The 20,907-nt window shown below is 41.3% G+C and overlaps 1 protein-coding gene across 18 annotated transcripts in view; it reads left to right on the plus strand.

Moving 5' to 3' along the window:
• foxp1b (forkhead box P1b) overlaps window positions 1-20,907 on the plus strand; it is a 145,707-nt gene that overhangs the window by 87,070 nt on the left and 37,730 nt on the right. For 17 of the 18 annotated variants that reach the window (XM_014340590.2, XM_042227142.1, XM_042227146.1 and 14 more), the window contains one exon: window positions 7,846-7,971. In XM_014340590.2, coding sequence (XP_014196076.1) covers window positions 7,846-7,971 — 126 coding nt within the window. Of the gene's footprint in view, window positions 1-7,845; window positions 7,972-16,599; window positions 16,885-20,907 lie in introns of those variants that run through there. The other variant, XM_042227150.1, reaches the window with a different exon arrangement.

Here is a 20,907-nt window from a genome sequence, read left to right on the forward strand (position 1 = left end):
ATTTAGTTGACAGTTGCTCTTGTACTCTGGGAGGGTGTTTATGAGTTTACACCACACTAAAGCTGTAATAAACGCGGTATTCGTTTAATAATGGCAGGGGACAGAAATGCTTTCACTAAGATGTGTTCAGTTATTGAATCATTCCAGGAAGTTGTTTGGTATAATCAGACAACACTGTGCATGCATATGCGGTCACTTGTTGTCGTTACATATGTCTCCACATTGAGTCTTTGCGTGTGTTTTGCGGCGGCGAAATAACTGTTTGCTGCGAGCAAAAACCTTATTTACTCTTCTCCCGTTTGCAGCATGTGCAACTCTGACAATCCATGTAATTTGCATGTGCGTGCTTGCGGTGTGTCTATGTGTTTTGTCTCCAGCTTGTGTGCTTTTCTTGGTGTGATTTTCTGATTCAGACCACTCTGAATAGAGGCCTTCTTTAGCCATCTGTTGTTAAGCTGCTGGCTAAGCAAGGCTGGGGAATCCAAACAAATGCAGAGCACACAGCAAACGGAAGCTGTCAGGCCTGCATAGCTTAGCTGACCTCGCCGGGTTAGGGAGAGTAGGGGGAGGGTGAGGTGACCCCCTCTGTACCAGGCTCCAAGTGCCCGAACTGCCTGGTTGGGGCACTGTTTACCCTTCGCTCTGCACCTCCTGCAACCTCTGCCTCCTCTCTCTTACATTCTCTTCTTTCCCTCTCTTTCTATCTCCCATACCCCCCTCCAGCTTCTCACTCTTCTCTTCCTCCATCTGTCACACCCCCCCCACAGCCTTTTTTTTCACTCCACTCCCTCCATCATCAGTCCTGCTTCACAGCCCCCCTCTCTTCTATCTTCACTCACAGTTAATAACTTTGCTTTAGTCATGTTTTTCTTAGTCATTCTTTTTTTCTTCCCTTTTGCTCAGAAAATATTTTCCAGGCACTGTATTACCTGTTATGGAGAGAGAGGGGTGTGTGTTCAAGGGGGAGGTGTGTTGGATAAACAAAATGGGGTTTTTATTGAAGTCGGATTTAGTCTTATGTAAGTGCACGCACTGCCTTATTGTTTAAACGTGGATATTCAGAATGTTTAGTGTTGTCATAAATATTAATAGATTAGTTGAAAAGTGCAGCGAAGGAAGGGAATCTAATGGTTTGAAGTGGGTATAAAACGTTGATTTATTTATGTATTCTACATGAATTAGTTTGGAAATCTAAACACAGACTGGAGAGTGTTGTTGCGAGAGCCCCGTAATGCGCAAGGTTTGAGCATCAGGGCCTGTTTTCCATGTGGAGTGGCTTTTTGGAAATGGCATTAATTATATACTTACTGGGAAACCAGACTTTCCCTGCTTTGCATTGCAGATAAACGTCTGTATTACTGAGGAAAAAGAGAAAGGGGAAAAAATGCAATTAATATAAATAGACATGATCCTCACTGCTTATTCGCTTACATGTTTAAAAAGAATCACCCCACGTGCATTTCAATTAAAATGACAAGTATTCCAAGTGAATTCAATTTCAGTTTGTTTGCATTGTCAATGCTTATCTAACGTAATAGTTATCAGTAATATAGGATCGGTTAGACTCCGACTTTACAAAATTTGTTGCCACGAGCTGCAACAGCCCTTCCAGTTTATGAACTGACTGGATACCGCTGGATTCTTCAGTAGCCCATAGAAGAAGATTATTTCAGGAAATCTGGCAGCAACTTGCATGGGAAAGCTGGCGAGAAATGATGCTGGCCTCTTGGCTTGGTTACCGCTGAGAAGCAGAGGGCCTCGTCTTTGAAAAGAAAACAGCAGAAGTGATAAATGTCAGGTGAGTTGAGATGCTCAACCAGTCAGAAAGTCAAGCAGATAACCTTGACATTTAGGCCGCTGGTGTTGAAGCCCCGCAGAGGGTGCGGAGCGGGACCAGAGGGCCCAGTGTCTTCTGAGCTGGACTACATTAAGAGCTAACCTATTAGTCGTGTTGTTACTGCCTGTCTCTGAGCCGCGCTCTCCTGCCTAATAAAGCCTGGCGAAACGTGGCCGCTCAGTAAATATACTGCTGCACTCACACAAGTGCAGAAGCACACAAACAGATGCACATCTCGTTCTTTCTCCTTTTTTTTTTTCTCGAGTGGCCGCAGGGATCTGGTTACACCTGCTTGCACATCTTCTAGCAATTAGGGGCAATCTGCTTGAAACCATTTCACGTTCAAGGTCTTCCCCAGCCATGGAGAGAGGAGCCCAACATATATTGAGCAATAGAAAGGTCTTTCTTTTGATTGGCCTGAACAAACAACACTTTTCCTGTCATTTTCCACTGTCAGATTCTTAATGGACACACCTTGAATAGTTTTTCCTCAGCATTTATCCAGATCATATCTATTTTTTATACTTTTACCAGGCTTCTTGTCTGCTTGACAGCCATAGGACTTAATTTGTCTATGATGCATCCGTCACATCTAACGCAACTTGAGTGATTGGTGTAATCCGTTCCTTATTTTGGGGTTGTTTGTGCACCATTTGAATGTTGCATGAAAGTTGTATTAAGAGGAAACAGAGAAACCTGTCTGAATTATGTCTGGGTTTTGTTTGTAGTGGGAAAAGGTGCAGCAAGGGATTCAACAGAGAGCAGACTTGACTGTGTGGCAATGCTCTGAGCTGGGATTTGTAAGACACCCAGAGCTGGCTTTAGCAGCAGGAAACCCCAAAGCCTGTAAATAATCCACATGTGCAGACTGCACATAAAGACATCCAGTACTTAGCAGTTCCCTTATCACAGCGTGATAGCCCAGGGACATGAGAGACGCTCCTGCCTCTATTCACTAATATGCTGTGAAAGTAGATGCAGATAAAACGCCTGTTGTTTATTGAGGAAGTTGTGTTAACATGGGGAAGAGGATGTGAACTTTGAACACATTTGAAATGTGGAAAATAAAAGAGGATTTCAAATGACAAGGATACCAAATTGCAATGTCTTTGTTGCTGATAACATGTTGTTATGTGCTGGAGGGTGTTTTCTAATCAAAAGCACCTAGAGGGTTCACTCCCTTTACGGCTTGTGTGTGTGTATTTGTCTTCATGTTAACTCACAAACAATGAATGTATGTTTGGTGTATGAATGTAGGCGTCTGTCTTTGCAGTTGTGTCCTTATTCCCGTAACAAGCTCACCTGACAAAGAACCTCAGTTTGAGATTATGATAGGACTACTGTAGTCTTGTTTGTTTAAGCAGAAACTGATTCAACATACACACTGTTTTCCCCTCACTTTTTCCTCTTTACATACATGGGATATATAACATTTCTGGCTCCATAGTGAGCAAAGACATATGAGTGATATTTGCAGTCATAGTCTTCTGTGGCCGTGTGCAGTGCAGACTCGAAATGGCATTTATATAGTTCTTTTCTAGTTCACTGCCCACTCAAAGTGCATTTTGCCCGCTTGTGCCATGCTGAAAATTCAGACCTTATATTAATACTTTCATGCAAAGGCACTGCACATCCCCAAATTACACTGTGATCATTTATGCCACCACAAAGGCATGAGCCATGTTTAATCGCCACAGTCGATCTTTTAAGATTTAAGATTTTGGATTCAGATTGCATTACATTAGACCAGGGGTGCCCAACTCCAGGCCTCAAGGGCTGGTGTCCTGCAGGTTTTAGATGTGTCCTTGGCCCAACACAGCTGATTTGAAAGGCTAAATGACCTCCTCAACATGTGTCGAAGTTCTCCAGAGGCCTGGTAAGGCCTGGAGTTGGACACCCCTGCATTAGGCCATAGTACAAATAAAAGCTCAGTAATACACAGGTCCTTGTTTACTGGTTTTAGATCAATATAGCTGCGGCCTGTGGAGATGTCATCACAACCAATGGCAACATTTGCCACATTAGTCGGATAACTTACAAACTTTGAGAATCTTTCTGTTGTTTTAGTGAACCTGCCATCAGTAGTCTTTAATAACTGATGGCTGGAGGTCATGAAGACATTTGTGTGCTATTGTAGCCAACAATACAACATGTAGTCTGCTTTGCTTGTGACACTGAAGTGAATATTGCTTGGTATATTCTTCTTTTGACAAAGTAGCCAATAGGCATTAAAAATCAAACTCTACATATAATGGACTCTTCAAGTGTAAGTATAAAATAGATTTTTTAAATTAGTTTTGTCACCAACCATGATTGTGTTTGAAGTTGCTCAGTCATTGACTATCTGTGATCTCTTGTCACCATATCGCTGTTAGTGGCTGCGTGTGTCGATTCCCCTTCAGTTTTGTTGTTTATCAGTTGTTTGTCAGAGTACACGTTTTAAGTCACACATATGTCATGGTTCAATCCACAAAACCAGCTGAACTTCACCTGTAAGACAAAATGGGCTTATTAAATTTGTTTCCACATTAAAGAATAACAAATCATCATCATCACGGAATCAAAATCTTGGAGATACGCAGCGGGGTTTTGAGAAATCCTGTTTTGTGAGTCAGCTGGTGCGAAGCGGTAGTATGAACTGTCGATCAGAGTGACGTCTCTAAGATCCAAAGTCCAAAGATGTTCACTTTATTGCTGTGTGGCAAAGACAAGCAGGGATTATTTCGCTGCTTAACAGCTGTACACCATAAGAGAAGTCATGTCTTGTTTATAAAACCAAAAATATAACAACATTATTTCAGAATTTTTCTCTCTTGTTTTTACAAAAGAGAGAACTAGCCTAAACACTTTTTTAGCTCACTCATTTAGCCCTTATCGACAAAATAAGATGTTTCACTTCACCATGATTCAGAGTCTGCGTGCTAGTTTCCAGTTTATCACATTTTGTCTGGGGCAGCTCTTGCATGTGTATGATGCATCCAGTTCCTTTGAATGTGAGATCAAAAGAAGATAAACTCCAGAGGTGGAGGGGAACGGAATGAGACCTCTGAAACAGAGGAGTTGGTGGTGTGTAAACATTGCAATGACGGTACACAATACATTTTTTTAAACCCAGTATTAGGCCTCTCAAAGACATGCCACCTCCAGCAGGTTTTCTAAAATGAGCTGAAAACAACATTCCTAACCCCGAGGCTGACCTCACAACACAGCTTCTCAGCTTGCTCACCTTTTAGTCTCTTTATGCCAACATGTGTTTACTGTTGTTGCAGCTCTGACTGTCAAAAGTAAGATTCTCATTACGCCGACGTATTTGCTGTTGGGCTGCAATGTGATTTCAGTTAATTTGCCTATGTCAAGATGATCATCGACTGTGTTTTCAAGGGCACGATCACATAATTATTGCCCTTACTTTAATTGGAAGTATAATTTGATGAAGCTGTTGACGTGAAAAGTGGAAGGCTGTGTTCGTAATTTTCTCATTTCATGCAATGTGGCAGAATGCTGTTATTGTTTAAACTGCCTGTGACTCCTTTGCTTTAAGCTGAGGCATTACCTTAATGCAGTCATAATAGTCATATTATTACTATTTATGTGTGATACACACAACTAAACAGCCTTGGGTTAATTTGGCATGCATGGAATGCACTGAGTAAGATAATGGAGTTGTTAATAGTTTTTTGAACTTTATAGCAAATATAAATATATACTTATATTCTAAAATATAAAGATTTTATTTTCATTGTCACAAGTCTTATCTACTTTTCCCTAAAAGACCCTTTTCTTTCTGCGCTTTTCTTTTCTTTATACTCTGATGACAGTGAGGAAAGACTTCCCAGAAATGTATCTTTTCATCCATTACTGTCTGAACTTCCTATCATATCCTGTTGACTCAACTCTCTTTGTTCCAACACCCTCGGTTGTAAACCCAGACTCACACACCACACACACATTTCACTGCATGTGTCATCAGTTACAAGGAAAAAGAAAACAGCACACTTTGTTTATTCTTCAATGTGCCCGTAATACCACGCCTTGGGCGTAGTGAATGATTTTGTTACTGCTTCTTTGCTTTTTTTTTGAATTTCATTTTGAATTTCCTTATCACATATCGGTATTACAGCGCAAGTACATCTTGAAGTCACATTTGAATGTCTAGTCCTAAAGTATGTAGTGCTAACAGAAAACCTGGAGATTATGAGAGCAACCACACTGAAGATAACACCACTGTTTCCTAAATATATTTAAGGTATCAATATTGTTTTAGAAGCTTTTGACTTTGGTAACTGGCATAGGAAATTGACATGAAATATCTGATTTTTAGCTTCTTATATAATTTAAACAAAATTTTTTCAACCACTAAAATCTTAAGATGGAAAAAAATAAAATAATCTTTAATAAACCAATCAAACAAAAAGCCTTTGGGATTCCATGAATTCCCAAAAGCAATTCTCACTATTTTATTAATATTTATTTTTCTTTTTTACAGTCTGCGTGACAAGAAGAGACAATATTATTATTCATTTGTATTTTTCCGATCTCCTCCGAGTGTCAATTAAGTTCACGTCCTTGCGATTTGAAGTTGCAATTGTGAGTTGCTTTGGAGTAAAAAAGTTGATGCCTAAAATGTAAATATTGCCGTCATGTGTGGGAGTGAATCTTGCTCACATTGTTCTTAGTTTGAATTTCGACACTCTCTTTATGAGTGTGATTGTTTTGAGGGGGTTCCCCTTCTCAATTTTCAAAGCAAAAAACAATTAGGCATGCAGACTGAGGTATGTTGGTCTAATTTATCTTTACGTGACAGAAGGACACAGATAGGCTGAGAGAAGGAGAATTTTTCTCCTTTAAAAGTCGAGCACGGTGACATGCCAGCAGTGTGGCCTCTTTGTTGCCTGCGGTCATATTTATGACTCATGATGTCATTGGACAGCCGTGTTTTTGGGAGGGTCAGCGCGTACGCCCACACACAAACGGTCACACAGCTGTTCTCTTCATACCCCTAGCTGTCTCTCCCCTTTCGGACTTAAAGTACCGTCTGACTTGTCTGGCATTAGGACTTTACTGGCACGTCTTTTCTTCTGTCTACACACAGCTTTCTGTTTGCTCGTTCCCTGTTTGATATCTTACTTTCACACAGTCCTTCACAAGTTTCACTCACTTTTTCACACATGACTATAACGTTTTTCTCTTCTGTTTTTCTACTCCCTCTCTTATACCGTTTACTTTTGCAGGTTACAAACTTCTCAAGAAATTGACAGAAGAACTAATAGGTTGCCCGTATATGAGATGAGTTTGGATGCGCCCCCTAACTGTTTGTTTAATTGTGGGAGCAATCGTCTGAGGAACATGGAAAGAATGAGGCCAGTTATTTACCCAGATGGTTTACTGGTGGAGGTGTGAGGCTGGCCAGCTCACTGTGGGAACACAACGCTTGCTTTTCTTGGTATCGCTGACCGTTTTCAAGACCACTGTGTTTTTTTCCCCCTAGCTTTCTCCAGCTTTGTTTGCTCTGGATGGCATGTTTGATTATTTATCGTAAGGGAAAAGGGAGTAGCTGGAGCAATAAACATGTGACTGCACTGTATTTTGTTTTCCACTGAGAAGGCCGTGTCCTTTAACAGATATTTGAGGCCTCTATAAAGTCTTTTATTTGCTTTCTGAAGGGGAGTTTGACCGAGCTAAAGGAGGATCTAAAGAACTGATTTGTGTCTTTGACAATTTGTGTTTTCTGTAAGTGTGAGTTATCAACAGATAAATATTTCTTCTGGATTGCTGAACATGACTTGTTTTGGTCTTCTCTGTCTGTGAATTTGTTTTGACATCTAAGCATTGTTTATGCCAGTCTTAGCTTTATGACACCGAACAGGATAACATGAAAGGAGGTCTGTGGTTTTTGTTGTCTTTCATACGGCAATGAGAATATTGCTCTAAGGGTTACGTCTGCACTGATAATAGGCATCAAAGTGTTCTTCGGGGACGTAACTTTTCTTTTTTAATTTCTCTTCTAGGCTCTTCAAATGGCTCGGCAAATACTTCTTCAGCAACAGCAGCAATCCCAGCCACAGCAACTGCAGTCTCAGCAAAATACTGGTCGCAAATCCCCCAAAGCCAATGACAAGCAGCAAAGCCTGCAGGTATTGTTGTCGTTCTCAGATGTTCTCTCATATTTTAACTCAGGGTTATCTGATGGCTTGGTTATTTAACTTTGTGGTTATTCAGATAATTAAAAAAAATGAAGTGAACTTGTGCAACTCTTGCCAGAACATAGTGTGCGAGAAAAAGTACAGCAGTAGTCTAAGTTCACAAACAGGAAATTAATATTGGCAGTGCAACATTTGCAGTTATGTATGCTCACGCATTATGTGTGATTTAGCGGCACACACGCTCAACCCTGTGTCATCCAGGTAGCACTGGAGGTGGTACCACTATGTAAAAAGGGGTTCTGTTTAGAGGCCAGACACACAGAAAAATCTCATTGTGGCCGGTTGAGATCACATGAGCTCATCCAGTATTATCTGGATTATCACTGTTTGAGATTACTGCAGTAGACAGGATTGCCTTTATTGGCTGCATTTTGTTTAGGAAGTTTGCAAGCAGGAGAAAGTGTGGAAAAGAGGAAAAGCTAGAAGAGAAAGAGCTCAGTTCCTCCCGCTAAAGGGAGTTTGGCTTTGTTCTTTCCTTGCTTTCTTTTCATCACACTCAGAAATACAGCAGAAATAAAAGAAGAGGCTAGTCTATACCTCTGGCAGCAGGAGGTGCTCTAGAGCAGACCGCAAGTGGGGTGTGTGTTCCAGGCGGAGGGTTTAAAGGTGGAACAGAGAGACATGAGCACGGGGTGGGAGAATGCAAAGGTATTTTAGAGGTAAACAGGTGGTGGGACACTTATTTGAACTGCCTTTGTAATGCAAAGGAAAAAAAACAGCGGGGAAAAAATCGGGGGGTTTTTTGTTTTGTTTTTTCATCTTGCTTTTAAGATCGACAGTGCTGTATTTCTGATGCAACATTTGCCTCAGAGATGTATATCTTTGTTTGAACAAGGAGCGGTTGTTTGTGTCAGTGTGAAATTGCAAACGACTTCAGGGCATATTTGGTAATTAATACGGAGGCCCTGTTCTCTCTGTGTGTATATATATAATATTTAATACCCTTACTATCCCATTGGGGGCCCTTTTTAATGAGCTATTGTAGCAGCTAGGTCTAATGTCAGGTTGTGGAAAAGCCTCTTTGTTGTGCAGATGTCTTCGGAATAGCTCCAGAGGATGAAATATGACTGTGATGACCTTTCAGTTGTGTGCATATTTGTCAGGATTCAAATAAGTTGAAAGGATCAAACTAAACAGTTTCCCCAGCCTGCCAGGGAATTGTGCTGCAGAGGTCAACAGAGGGGACCACAACGGCAGATTCCAGCATACAGCCAGTTGTTGGTACATAGTAAAGTACTAAACCATCTCCTGCAGACAAAGACAAAATTAAAATTCTAATTTATTAATGTATACAGAGAGCTTGGCCAAGCTGTCACTCAGCTATTGAAAAGAGAGTCGGGCCCTTTCCCCCTGCCCCCCCTCTCTTACTCCCCTCTTCTGCCCAGTTCTTGTGAAGAGAGCTCAGGCTCACTGTAGTATCTAACTAACGCTGTAAATTGCCTGCTCTCTAATGTCCTATGCTACATTTTGCTGAGTTGAAACTGCCATTATGAAAAAACCACAAGTCCAGACGAGTGTTTGTTTATCTCCAAATTACATATTCTACTAATTAAACCCAGCCCAACCACTAGCAGTGCACACACAAGGATAAGTATTCAGGCGCAGACATCACTGGGCCATTCTGTGCAAGTGTGCATTGCATTTAGTTTAACGTTTTCAGTTGGTGGCATTTCTGTTATGTTCCATATCGCAAACATTGGTTTTTTCAAACACCAGATAGTCATTTTCTCTTTTAAGAACAAACCCTGTGCTTAGAGGAGTCTCCTTCACACAGAACATTCACTATCTCCATCACACAGCCTGGATAATGATTCTCTGTTGAGCTGGACTGGGTCATCAAAAGACATGATCCAACAATTATGGGACTGTGTAGTAAGCTGACACCTCATAAAAGCACCTGATCTGCAGACGAGACTCCATTCATCTCAGTGTTCTTCCTATTAGGCACGAGGAGATGTGCAGAGAGACTTTTACTCATTTGGAGATGTGACTCACTTTCCAATTCATTCAAGTCAAAAATAATGAAGCACTGTATATATGAAACATCCAGAAAAAAAACTGACCTGCACAGAGCACTAAAGGAAAAAAAAATATGAGTCAAACAAGCCTCAGAATCCTTGATCAGCATTAAATGGCTCTTTGGTTTTATATCTTCAGCAGGGGTGCCCCCGAAGCCCCCTCACCCCTGTACCGCCCACCCCTGCCGTTGGATAAAGATGCCTGCGCTGTATACTCAGCAGCCTAGAGGCCTTTTAATCATGCTAGATATACAAACAGCTGCTATGCATGCTGGAAAGCAGCTAAACATACTTGACTGGTCAAAAAGCCAGTAAATTACATTGACAGAATGACACATGTAATTAAAAGAATCCATGCAGCTTTTACCTTTTGCGCTTCACACCTACAGTGGCACAACGACGAGAGCCGGCAACTCCCACCCCGCTAATTACCATTATCAGTGAAATGGTAGGGTTTGACTCATTAGTTCCATGTGCATTTAATTAGAGGCAGGCTGAAATTGGATTTAACTTATTACTTTTTCATGGATCACTTTCTTGTCATCACTTCAAATTGGATTGCAGCCCCAGGTAACTAATTATGCCAGCCGCAGGATCAGGAGTGGAGAAATAGGTAATTAGGAACAACACTGTCGGACCCTCGCTGATAGTCCACCAGCACCGAGGTGGGGGGAGGGGGGGAATTGATGCTCGTTTGCGGCAATGCACACGAGACCGGCTGGTTAACTACACCTCATTCCAAGGGAACCTGTGCACGCATCCACCTACTACAGGGGATTATGTGGCACCCGGGCAGGAGATGTTGTGTCAATATGGTGTCTATGCTCTGAGTGTAATATCCAGATTATGCTTGTTTCCCATCCAGGATTGTGTTTAAGATCAGCATTCAGTACGGTGAGGTACATGGCCAGCAGCCAGTTTCCTGCATCTACTGCTGAATGACAGCGACTGATTTCTGTCAGTCTGTGCTGATTGTAATGAGAATACACGAACGGCTGCTTTGAAGAGAGGCAGGTGCATAATGTAGCGTGTTAACAATTCAGGCTTTTAGCAGAGGTAGTTTGCTTGTGGAGAGGGAAAGTGATTGCTTTACTGAGAGCTTTGTTGTCCATATTAAAGTAAAGATCATCTTCTACCCTAAAAGTTTTTGCACTTATTGTAATTATGTGTTGGCCTTCTATTTTAAATGAGAAACACTATTCACAATTCACTGATAAATATTTCGCTGAACATTTTCATAATGTCAAAGGTGCATCACTTGTTATTCTTCAGACAGAGAAACTACAGATAATGTTTAAAAACCAGACAATTTCCTTATCTACACTATTACCAGCTGAAGCCTCGATCCTCTCTTCTTTCCCTTTTCTTTTCTCTCTTTCGTTCTCCTTTGCTCACTCTGTTCTCACACCATAGTGTACAGCCTCGCGGAGGGCATCTCCAGGTCAAAAGATAATGTCTTTTCAGTTTACAGGATGAAAGCCTTTTAAGTTAGAGAGCTCCCCTCCAATGCCCCTCCTCCTCCCCGCATTTGCTTTTCACATCCTTCATTTGTGGTCTGTTGGGGGGAAGCGTGATGTGACACAATCCAGGGGCCAAGCCTCTGTCTGACAGGACAGGGAGAAGCCGGCGGCTTTCCCTCCCTCTCCTACTGTTTTTGCAGTAGGCCCATGGCATTGTCCTGACACATGTATACCACAGAGCTCCAATCTGTAAGTCATTAGAGCACTAGGCCAAAGCCTGTCAGCTGGAGCTCAGCCAGTGCTGCAGGCTGATCTGAGGCAGCACTTCGAGGTGCCTCCGCAGTCTGGCCGGCCAGTGGCCCAAAGTGGCACAGCAGCGATCGCCCAGTGGCGAGGTGACAATAGGCAGGACTCTAGATTCATGTCATGGGTTGGTTATTGTGTGAAAAAAAATCTCTGTGCATTTAGATTTAGTTTAGAGTGACATATAAATATATTTAGAGCATTATAGACCAGAAATATGAAGAAAAAGAAGTGCTGAGCATAGTGAGAGAAGGAATAGTCGTTGATAATGCCGTTTGTAGCCTGATTTCACGCCGCTGTTACTGAAGTGAGTCATTCTTAGGGAAGTCGTTAAACATTTTAGCAGAGATATGCCCATTCACAAGAAAGTCACTTCATAAAATCATAGCAACAACAATGCAGTGTGTTATTCAGTTAGGTGCTGTCTCAAGGTGATTCTGTAATGAAATCTCATTCTGATGTGTGCGTTGCTTTGAGGTGATAAATACTGTCAGGAAAGATCAGCACAAAGCCAAGACCGGTGCCGGGGAATAGGCCGTCTCTATGGTCGCTTGTTTTGCTTGTCATATTGTAAAAATGTATTATGTGTACTGTATATATTAGAACCAGGTTTGGGATAATCCTGTCAGAATGAAGTCATCTGTCCTGATTCCACATAGCCAAGTGGGAGGGAGGGGGGTGGTGGCGGTGGGAGCTCTCGCCCAGCCAAGTTGATGACTGTCGAATTGACTCCAGTCACAGAGCTGGGAGCCACTCTGCTGTTTGCTGGACCCTCTGTATTCATTGGAGGCCTGATGTTTCCCTTCAAGCAGTCAGCCTTCGCAACACTCCACCCCACTCAGTCATCCCCACGGATACACAAACATATACACTTCCCCTGAAATTTGTCGTATCTTTATGTCATCCTCTGGCGTTACGTCTTGATTTTAATGCTTGTCGTTTTTTTTCGAGTGATTCACACGCCCTTTGGAGAGCGGTAGAAGGATGGATGGGTGCACAGTCAGCCATAGCATTTATAAACACTAACAGCTATGCAAGGTGCAGTCAAGTCAGCATCAGCTCACAATGCAGTTTCAATGTCAGTGTCAATGCACACTTTTGACAGCTTGGCAATTTTCTTATTCCATTTTCACTTTTGGTTAAGACTCGAATAAAGTAAACTGTTACTGCTTAGACAGCAGAAGAGTGATACAGATATACAGGTCGACACGAGGGCTTTATTTGGAGCATTTTATATTTGTGTTGGATGTTTAACAGCAGACCATAATTGTGCTTAACCGCTTTATCCATATAGTGTGCAGAAAAAGCCAAAGTAATGTAGTGATTCGTGATTAGACTCCTCTTTAGTCTTTAAAAAGCGATGACAGGAGCCACCCAAAGGCAGACAGGTTTCTACTCAAATCTGATAACTAACTGTAAATTTTATGCATAGCTCATCGCCCATGATAATGCATTATTTTGGTACATAGCAGAACCCAAATATCAAATGTCGCTCAGTAACTTATTTGCAGCTTTAGGTTTACTTGTGACGCTCTTTTAACCCTGGCAGCCACCGCAGAATCATTGTTATTGCTTAGTAAAAAGAACTGGGTTTCTTTGTATTAATATGGTTTTCGTTTTAAATCAAAGATGAATCAATCGCCAAAAAAGACAAGACAAAAATTCCCCCACCTCCCTAAATCGATGTTGCTCAAACCCAAAAGTGTTTTTGTTTTGACTAAGTGAAAAACCACACTAGTGCGCACTGGAAGCTCCGTTATATACTAGCTGGCATATCATCTCAGGAAATATTTTGCAAATACAGACTTCACATGTGCTGACTAAACAATGTGCTCCTGGTTGTCAAAATTAAAAGTAAATAACCAAAGCCATATATAATAGACCACGAGGAACATGGTGAGTCAGGCGTGACTTGCTGTAAGTCCTCTCTGCTCCGGGTGATAACCTCATTCGCTCAGAATGTGACTTACTCCTTCAGTAGTGTGCAGATATTTAAAGGCGGACTCGCTGTCTTTTATTTTTGATTGACTTAATAAACAGTAACAATATGCAAGAGTTTTATGCGAGAGAGGAACAAGGGTACAGAAGTGTAGAAAAAAATAATAACACGATAAATAAAAGATGCGATCGGTTTTGGTTTGGCTCTGAATAGAAACTCTCCACCTCTTCAAAAGTTGTTTGTGCTATTGTTTTACTGCTGCAGAAATGACATAGCGCTCTCCCGTGCGGCGTCAGTGCAAGTGAGTGGGTCACCAAATAACAGTTTTTTTCCCCTTAAATCAAATGTCACTTCTTTCTGAACTTTGCAAAGTGTGAAGTTTTGCTGTAGCTCGGAAAACACACTTTGTTCGATTTACAATTGTTTCTTAAAAGCTTTGTACTTTTGAAATAACATTTGAAATGGAAATAACAGGGAAAAAATATGTTATGTAGGTTATATTAAATAGAGCAGCTGTTATTTATATAGGTCCCACACCTGCCCTGCTGAGTCTCTGCCAGTAAACAATGAAATACTCCAAACACACAAGAGGAGAGGAAAAAAGGGTGTGTTTGTTTTCTCATGACAATGGTCCAGGTCACCAGCGCTTTTCAAGAAAAGCAATGAGAATGAATTTGTTCTCCGCTTCCACTCCATTTCCCTACTTGTCTTAATGTAGTAGCAGTAAGACACTGGTTGGCATGCCGGTGCAGCTTATTCACTGGCTGCGTTAGTGTTTTGGGAAGGCTTTGTAATTGGAGCCGAGTCGTTATCTTCAGCCATAGCTCAGGCCAGACATTAACTCATTCTTTCACTCTAACTCGAGCAGGAAATGGGAGTATTTTATAATGTCATCCACTCTGTCATGAACACAATCGCTCAGTACTCTCGGTAAACTATCACAAGGGACGGGTTCAAGGCTCAAGAATATTGATGTTTCTGTGTGCACAGGAACAAAAAAAATCCACATAGGGTGTGTATCACATCGACACATATGTGTAATTATTTTACATGGCGCAGGCACAGAGGCAATGGATTAGAAAGACAGTATGTGAGAGGAGAAGCTTGAACTGTGTGTCTGCTAAATTTATCATGAGGCCTTTGGGAGCGTTGAAATGAGAACAGTGGCCTATTACTGCTAAGAAGGTGTTTTATTGAGAATACGCCGACATGCCACCCCAGGGAGAGTGCCGGGGGAGAATAGCGTGGCCGTAGCCTAAACCACTTTGTGCGTGTTTGCGTGTGCATGCGTGTAGTTGCAAGCACATGGCTGCGTGTCACTCTCTTTTTGTGTGAGGCGTCTTGAGGGTGTCAGATAGAAAATAAAAGCCCCTTTTCTTCCACTTAATTATTCACTATGATACGTATTGGAATTGTCACTTTTGACACTTGAGGTGTCCCAGTCAATAATTTATATAGGTCAGGCCAGCTTAGCAGAGCTCATTGTTAGTTATTAGCAGATGAGAGCAGTGGCTTGTTATGCAGGCGCTCTGTTTATTTTACCAGTGTGTTTGCGGACTGGAATGTATCCCATGAACATTCCTTCATCCTTGGCCAAGGGTTTATAGCTGTTGATATGAGCTGTGTTTTAGAGCTCTGTTATTCAGCTCTGTGTTTATTGTCATGATAATTAACAAAGTGAGGTGTTAATCTTTCCTCGTGCTTTTGTCTAATTCTTTTAAGTGGGTTGCACAACTTAGTAACCCTGATTTTAATGTTGTTACAGAAGTGGGACTGATTAAGAACTCATTCCATTTTCTCATGTTTAGATGTGCTACAGAGTGGAATGTAATTAAATGTTTATAAATATTGTTCAGGAGTAGGTAGCTCAATTGAAAGATAAGACATATAGGTTGTCAGCAGTCAGGGCTTTCGCCCTACTGTCTCTCCCTGGGAGTTCAGTAAGATCTCCAGTAGGTGGCAGGGTCCTGTTTTCTTCTTCTGTCTTTTCCACTTGCTGAGTGCACACGGGTGTTAAAGAGTGTGATGATATCATGACAGCTAATTGCTCTCATTGGGATGGAGTTGGATGGATTGCCTGGTAGCTGGTGTAATGTTAGCTGTTAATGTAAGTGGTTTTAGCTTGTCTGAGGCCAAATTGAGGGATAAGTGTTTAAAAACTGGTTTGAAATTTTTTTTATGCTGCTGTGGTTGATTTTATGGCTGAATACTCTCAAACTTGGTTTTGCATATTATTACTGGTTGATTCCTATAGTAAACTCTGTAAGTACAAACTATAAAAAGATTGGCATTAGTACAGAAAATACAAAGCTACCCTAATCTCATAATTATATTATTTTAGGCTAAAATAGAATTTGTTTTTCTTGGGAAATTTTAAAGGAAGAAAATAGCTACAAAGCCTTGTGAATTGTTTGTGTGCATTTAGTGTTTTCAGCATGTAAAATGAGTTGTGCCTTTGTTCCAGCACTGTAAACAATTCTATTTAGCAGAACAATAAAGAGGCTGATAGCAAGGCCAGTTTTCTTTCTTTCCGCTAGATAGCTGTGTTTACTTATCTGTTGTTTAATTAAAGGGCCTCTTTTCTTTAAGTTCCCATTGTTTCAATAGCACGGCCCGAGTCCCGGCAGGGGTCAAAGGGTTAACAGCCGTCAACTGTGCCTTTTTTTCTCTGCCTCTCCCTCTCTCTCTCTCTTTCTCTTTCTCCTTTTTTTTAAAGGGGCCCCCACACAAAGGCACAGTTTCACCTGCAGCCCAGCCCGCGGCTTCCTATTGTGTGGCCCCATTTGAATTGATTATGTTTAGAAGGCTGGTTGTGATTGGTGGAGAAGGGCGTGGTTGATTGGATAGTTTTGTATCTTGTCAGCCAGGGAGCAACCTTGTGCGTGCAATCTGTCTGTATCCTGAGGAAGGTTGGAGACTCCACAGCACAGCAGCGCTTGTTCTCAGCCTCTCTGCCTGCCAGCCTGCGCGCCCCTACCTCTCTCTCTCTCTTACTTACTCACACTCGCTCTCTCTCTCCCTCCCTCTCTCTCTTCCCCTCGCTGCTCGACTCTCCGCTCTGCTTCACTCCACACCGCGTGGCCCGGCACTCTGTTTACCCTGCCAGCTAAATGGAGTTTGTCAGGTTTGTCAATATGATTGATTTCTGTGATTTTGCCAGCTTTCTTGTATGAAAAAACTTGACAATTTAATTTGAAGAGGGAAAAGGAGAAAAGGAGTTTTATTGTCTGTCCATTGTTGACGTTCTGTCATTGTAGCTGGTTAATTTTGTCATGCTTCTTCCTATGGGAAGAGTAGTTATCCAGGGTTTACTTTGTTGTTAAGATGCTGTCAGTTTGCATGCTTGCTGTGTTAAGAGAAATATATAAAGTCATGTATGTTAGATTTATTGTCTCTAAATATGTTGCCTTTCAGAGCAAGACTGTATGGAGATGATGTCTCTGTTTGTCTGTGCTGTTAGTTGTTTTCAGGAATTTGGCTTTTTACTGTAAGCTTGTGCAACAGTTTCCTCTGCATTGCCTAACCACATACATGAAGTTTCTCGCTGTCACTTTACAGTGTTTGTTTAGTTTTGTTGACTTTGCTGATAGTGAGCTAACCAGTTAAGCAGGATCTAATACTGTACACGTTCAAATTATGGAAAGTTCTAGGAAAAACAGGAGACAGGTTTGCCAGCTCTTTTACTTTCATTTGTGTGTGTTTTTGTATTTTGCTCTTTTTTTCTTTTTTTTTTTAAGAAAATACTTGTTAAGCTTCATTGTTTACATCCTTGAATTAAGGGTGTGCGAGTACTTGTTTTCTCCAAATTATGTTTTGCTAGTTGTGTATTTTGTGACTTGTTCCCCAGAGTTAATGAGTGCTGGTCAGACTTTGCTTGCTCTAATGGCCTGGACTAATCCTCAGTCTCCTCATGGTGTCACAGTGAATTAAGACAGTGGCTGGCACAGCTCTATATTTGACACCGTCACCACAAACCACGTTGGAGACACGCTGTCACTCTAAATGTCATCGCTCATGTCTTTCTGAAAAGTTAGTGTGCGAATGTTGTTGCGGGCCTATGCGTGTGTGTCGGCACTTGCAATAAAAGGATTGCAAAATACATTTAAGGGGGAAAGTTGTGGTCAATTTGCTCCATTTTTCTACTGTCAAGTTTGAGTCCTCCTTGACAGTTTTGAGGTTTTACACAGAAGACAGTTATTGACTTTCTGTTGTTTAATGACCTCAAGTATTTTTACTGCAGTCATTTAAGTAATACGCTCATATAGCAACAGAAGAACTTGTGTTTTTTTTCCCTTTTTTGAAGTGTTTTTGTTGTATTTCTCAGCATTTCTGAAACTTTTTTTCCCCTTTGGTACAGTCTTTCAGCTCTCACAGCTAAGAAAGTGGACAGGAGGAGAGATGGAGCAGATTATCAGATAGTTGAGAAGCAGGACAGCGAAGCCTAAACAGGGCAGTGTTCGCCGTAATGTTGTGCAGCTGTGCAGCCGAGACTCGCAGTTTGGGAGAGCTGGAGTGCGAGCTGATTGGGTTGACAGTTTGTAATCAAAGTTGATTTATTGTTCATTAGTAGTGCATTAGCCCTTTCAGGCTGGGGCGTTATTTGTGCAGTGGCCTGTCAAGGCGAGGGGCTGCCAGCACCTGTCATTTCTAAACCATGACATAGGCAACCAGATATTAGCTGTGTACCCGGAGAGGGGGGCACACGGGGGTAGCCTGCAGAGCCCCACGGCTCACTGGGATATCCTTTACAGGGACGGTCTTTGCTTTGTACTGGAGCAGGCAGGCAAGACAGAGAGGAGAGACGGGGGAATAGTTTAGCAGTGATATAGTGAGCCACCAGCTGCTCTCTGCTGTTATTCTCTGGCTTTCCCGACTAAAAAATGTTTTTACTTGAAAAAGGCTTGCAATCGTTTTTCCTTTTTTTTTTCTTTTTTTTGCCCGTTGCTATTTGGAGAATGTGCATCTCTGTTTCAAACGGGGAAGATTAACATTACACTTGAGATGCCATGTGTTTCAAAAGGTTGAGATGGTAGGATAATGATGAGATTACATGGTGTAGAGTGTTTTATGGCAGAAGGTCTTTATAACCATTCATCTAAGTCCCAGCCTATATATTTCTAAAGTATTAAAGGGAGCCTATTGTCATGTTGCATCTAGAAAATAAGGGTGGATTATTGGGACTGAAACACTTCTTTTTTTTTTTCTTCTCCATATTCTGGTTTTTACTTAATTCCAAAAACATGCTGCTGTCAGTGTGAATTTATTTCAATATAATTTATATAATTTAATTATTTGGCTGTTCACTTAAAAACAGCATTAAGAGTGTCAAGAAGCAACATAATTTGTGTCCCTCTTGTCTGCCGTCATGGAAACAAGGATTAGCTTTGCCTTGCTGGTGTGCAGAGAATAGAAACAATCTGTACGAGGATGTGTCAGCCATTGTCTTTTGACTACACTTTCATTTGAAAGGGATTTCAGAGGCTGTGATCTTAATTAAATCTCAACTGACTCGAATAATGCATCTGAAAACACGCAGCGTTGCGTAACCGTGTAAAGCTGGTGAACTAAAGATCACGGGCGCACAGTTTATATGAACAGCGGTCGTAAGATGTTTCCGGGAAAGGTGCAAACATCGAACAGTTGTGTGTAGGACATCACTCACCGAGAATTTGGTTTGCTTGGTTTCAGAACTCAAAATACCTTGTAAAATACATACTTGGAGGTGTGGCTTGAAAAGGTCAGAAAGAATGACAGGACAGTGAGTCACACACCAAAATGTATGATACACTCCTTTCTTTTAATTTTTTTGTAAGCAAAAGAAACAAAGAATTGTATCAGAATAATTTGAACCACCTTTAATATAATATTTTAACACAATTTTCATTTTTTTTATAAAATCCAAATCAAATCTTCTTCTTTTTTTTTAATACAAAAGTGAACATTTTAAATACCAAAGTGTGATCGTGATGCGGCACAAGTGTGTGCGTTTGAGGGGGAAGAGGGAGGGCGACCTATGTGCGCTCCCTCAGCGGTGGTCACCTGCAGTGGCGGCTCCCTCCAGTGTGGGAAACGGCGTCCAGGTCGCAGCTCGGCTGTTATTGCTGGGGCGAGAGCTTGCTCACGTTGCCGTGCAGTTTGTTTGTTTAAACCCAATGCTGGGTCGAGCTCCGGCGAAAACCTGTTTGTTTGTAGTCGTCGAGTTAATTAAAACGCAATCTTAACTTTTGTTTTTACAGTTGTTGCAAATAATTTGAGTCTCACTCCCCCTCACACATCTCCGCCCCGAACTCAGAAGATATAGTGCATAAATGTGGCTGTGATTATCCTGTTTATCTGAGCTGTAAATATTTTTAAAACAGCTTGATTGTGGATGACAAGAAAGGAATTATGGTGGTCTAACATATGTTGGGATTATTTAGTACTTGTGTCCTACTTTTTACATTTAAATTCTGCTGCATAATTCACATTGTGTTGTTTTCCCAATAATGACAACCACAAACAAAATATAAATCAAGATATTATGATTATTACTATCATTATTATTATTATTATTATTATTATTATTATTATTATTATTATTATTATTATTATTACAATAATCATTATTATTATTGTTGTTGTTACAATTATTATTAGGGGGAAAGGTTATTGGTGTGAATCTATTTTTTAGGGGAAATTCTCTCCACTCCAAAGATTTCAATCAACCTGAATGGGTAATGTGGAATTAGTCTTTCCAGTCTTGTCGACGACTAATTATGTTCACACATCACTTAAGTACAATAGCTCCCGTGAAATCCTCATTTCGGCGACATTTTCATGCAGGAGATCATAGTCGGGATGGGAAGTCGTTTCCTTGCGCCACAGCAGGCCAAGGTAAAACAACAGCATCAAACGGACTGGGGCTGGTATTTCTTTTTTACTTCTCCATTCCATTTGATGCCCCCACAAAACAACACAACCCCAGGGAATACAAATGAAAATTTGATAATTCTCTCTGCTTTTCTTTCTCCCCCTTTTTTCCTGCGTCTTCGTATCTTTCAGTGAAACGTCTTTGTCGGGCTCACTGACATTCACCTCCTCGTCCCTCATTGCTGCTCCTCTTAATTGCCTTAGTGTGAAAAAAGGCGCTATCGTGCAGCCTCATTCA

Source organism: Haplochromis burtoni, unplaced genomic scaffold, assembly GCF_018398535.1.
Source record: "Haplochromis burtoni strain Fernald_Lab_line unplaced genomic scaffold, NCSU_Asbu1 Contig_245, whole genome shotgun sequence".
Lineage (NCBI taxonomy): Eukaryota > Metazoa > Chordata > Actinopteri > Cichliformes > Cichlidae > Haplochromis > Haplochromis burtoni.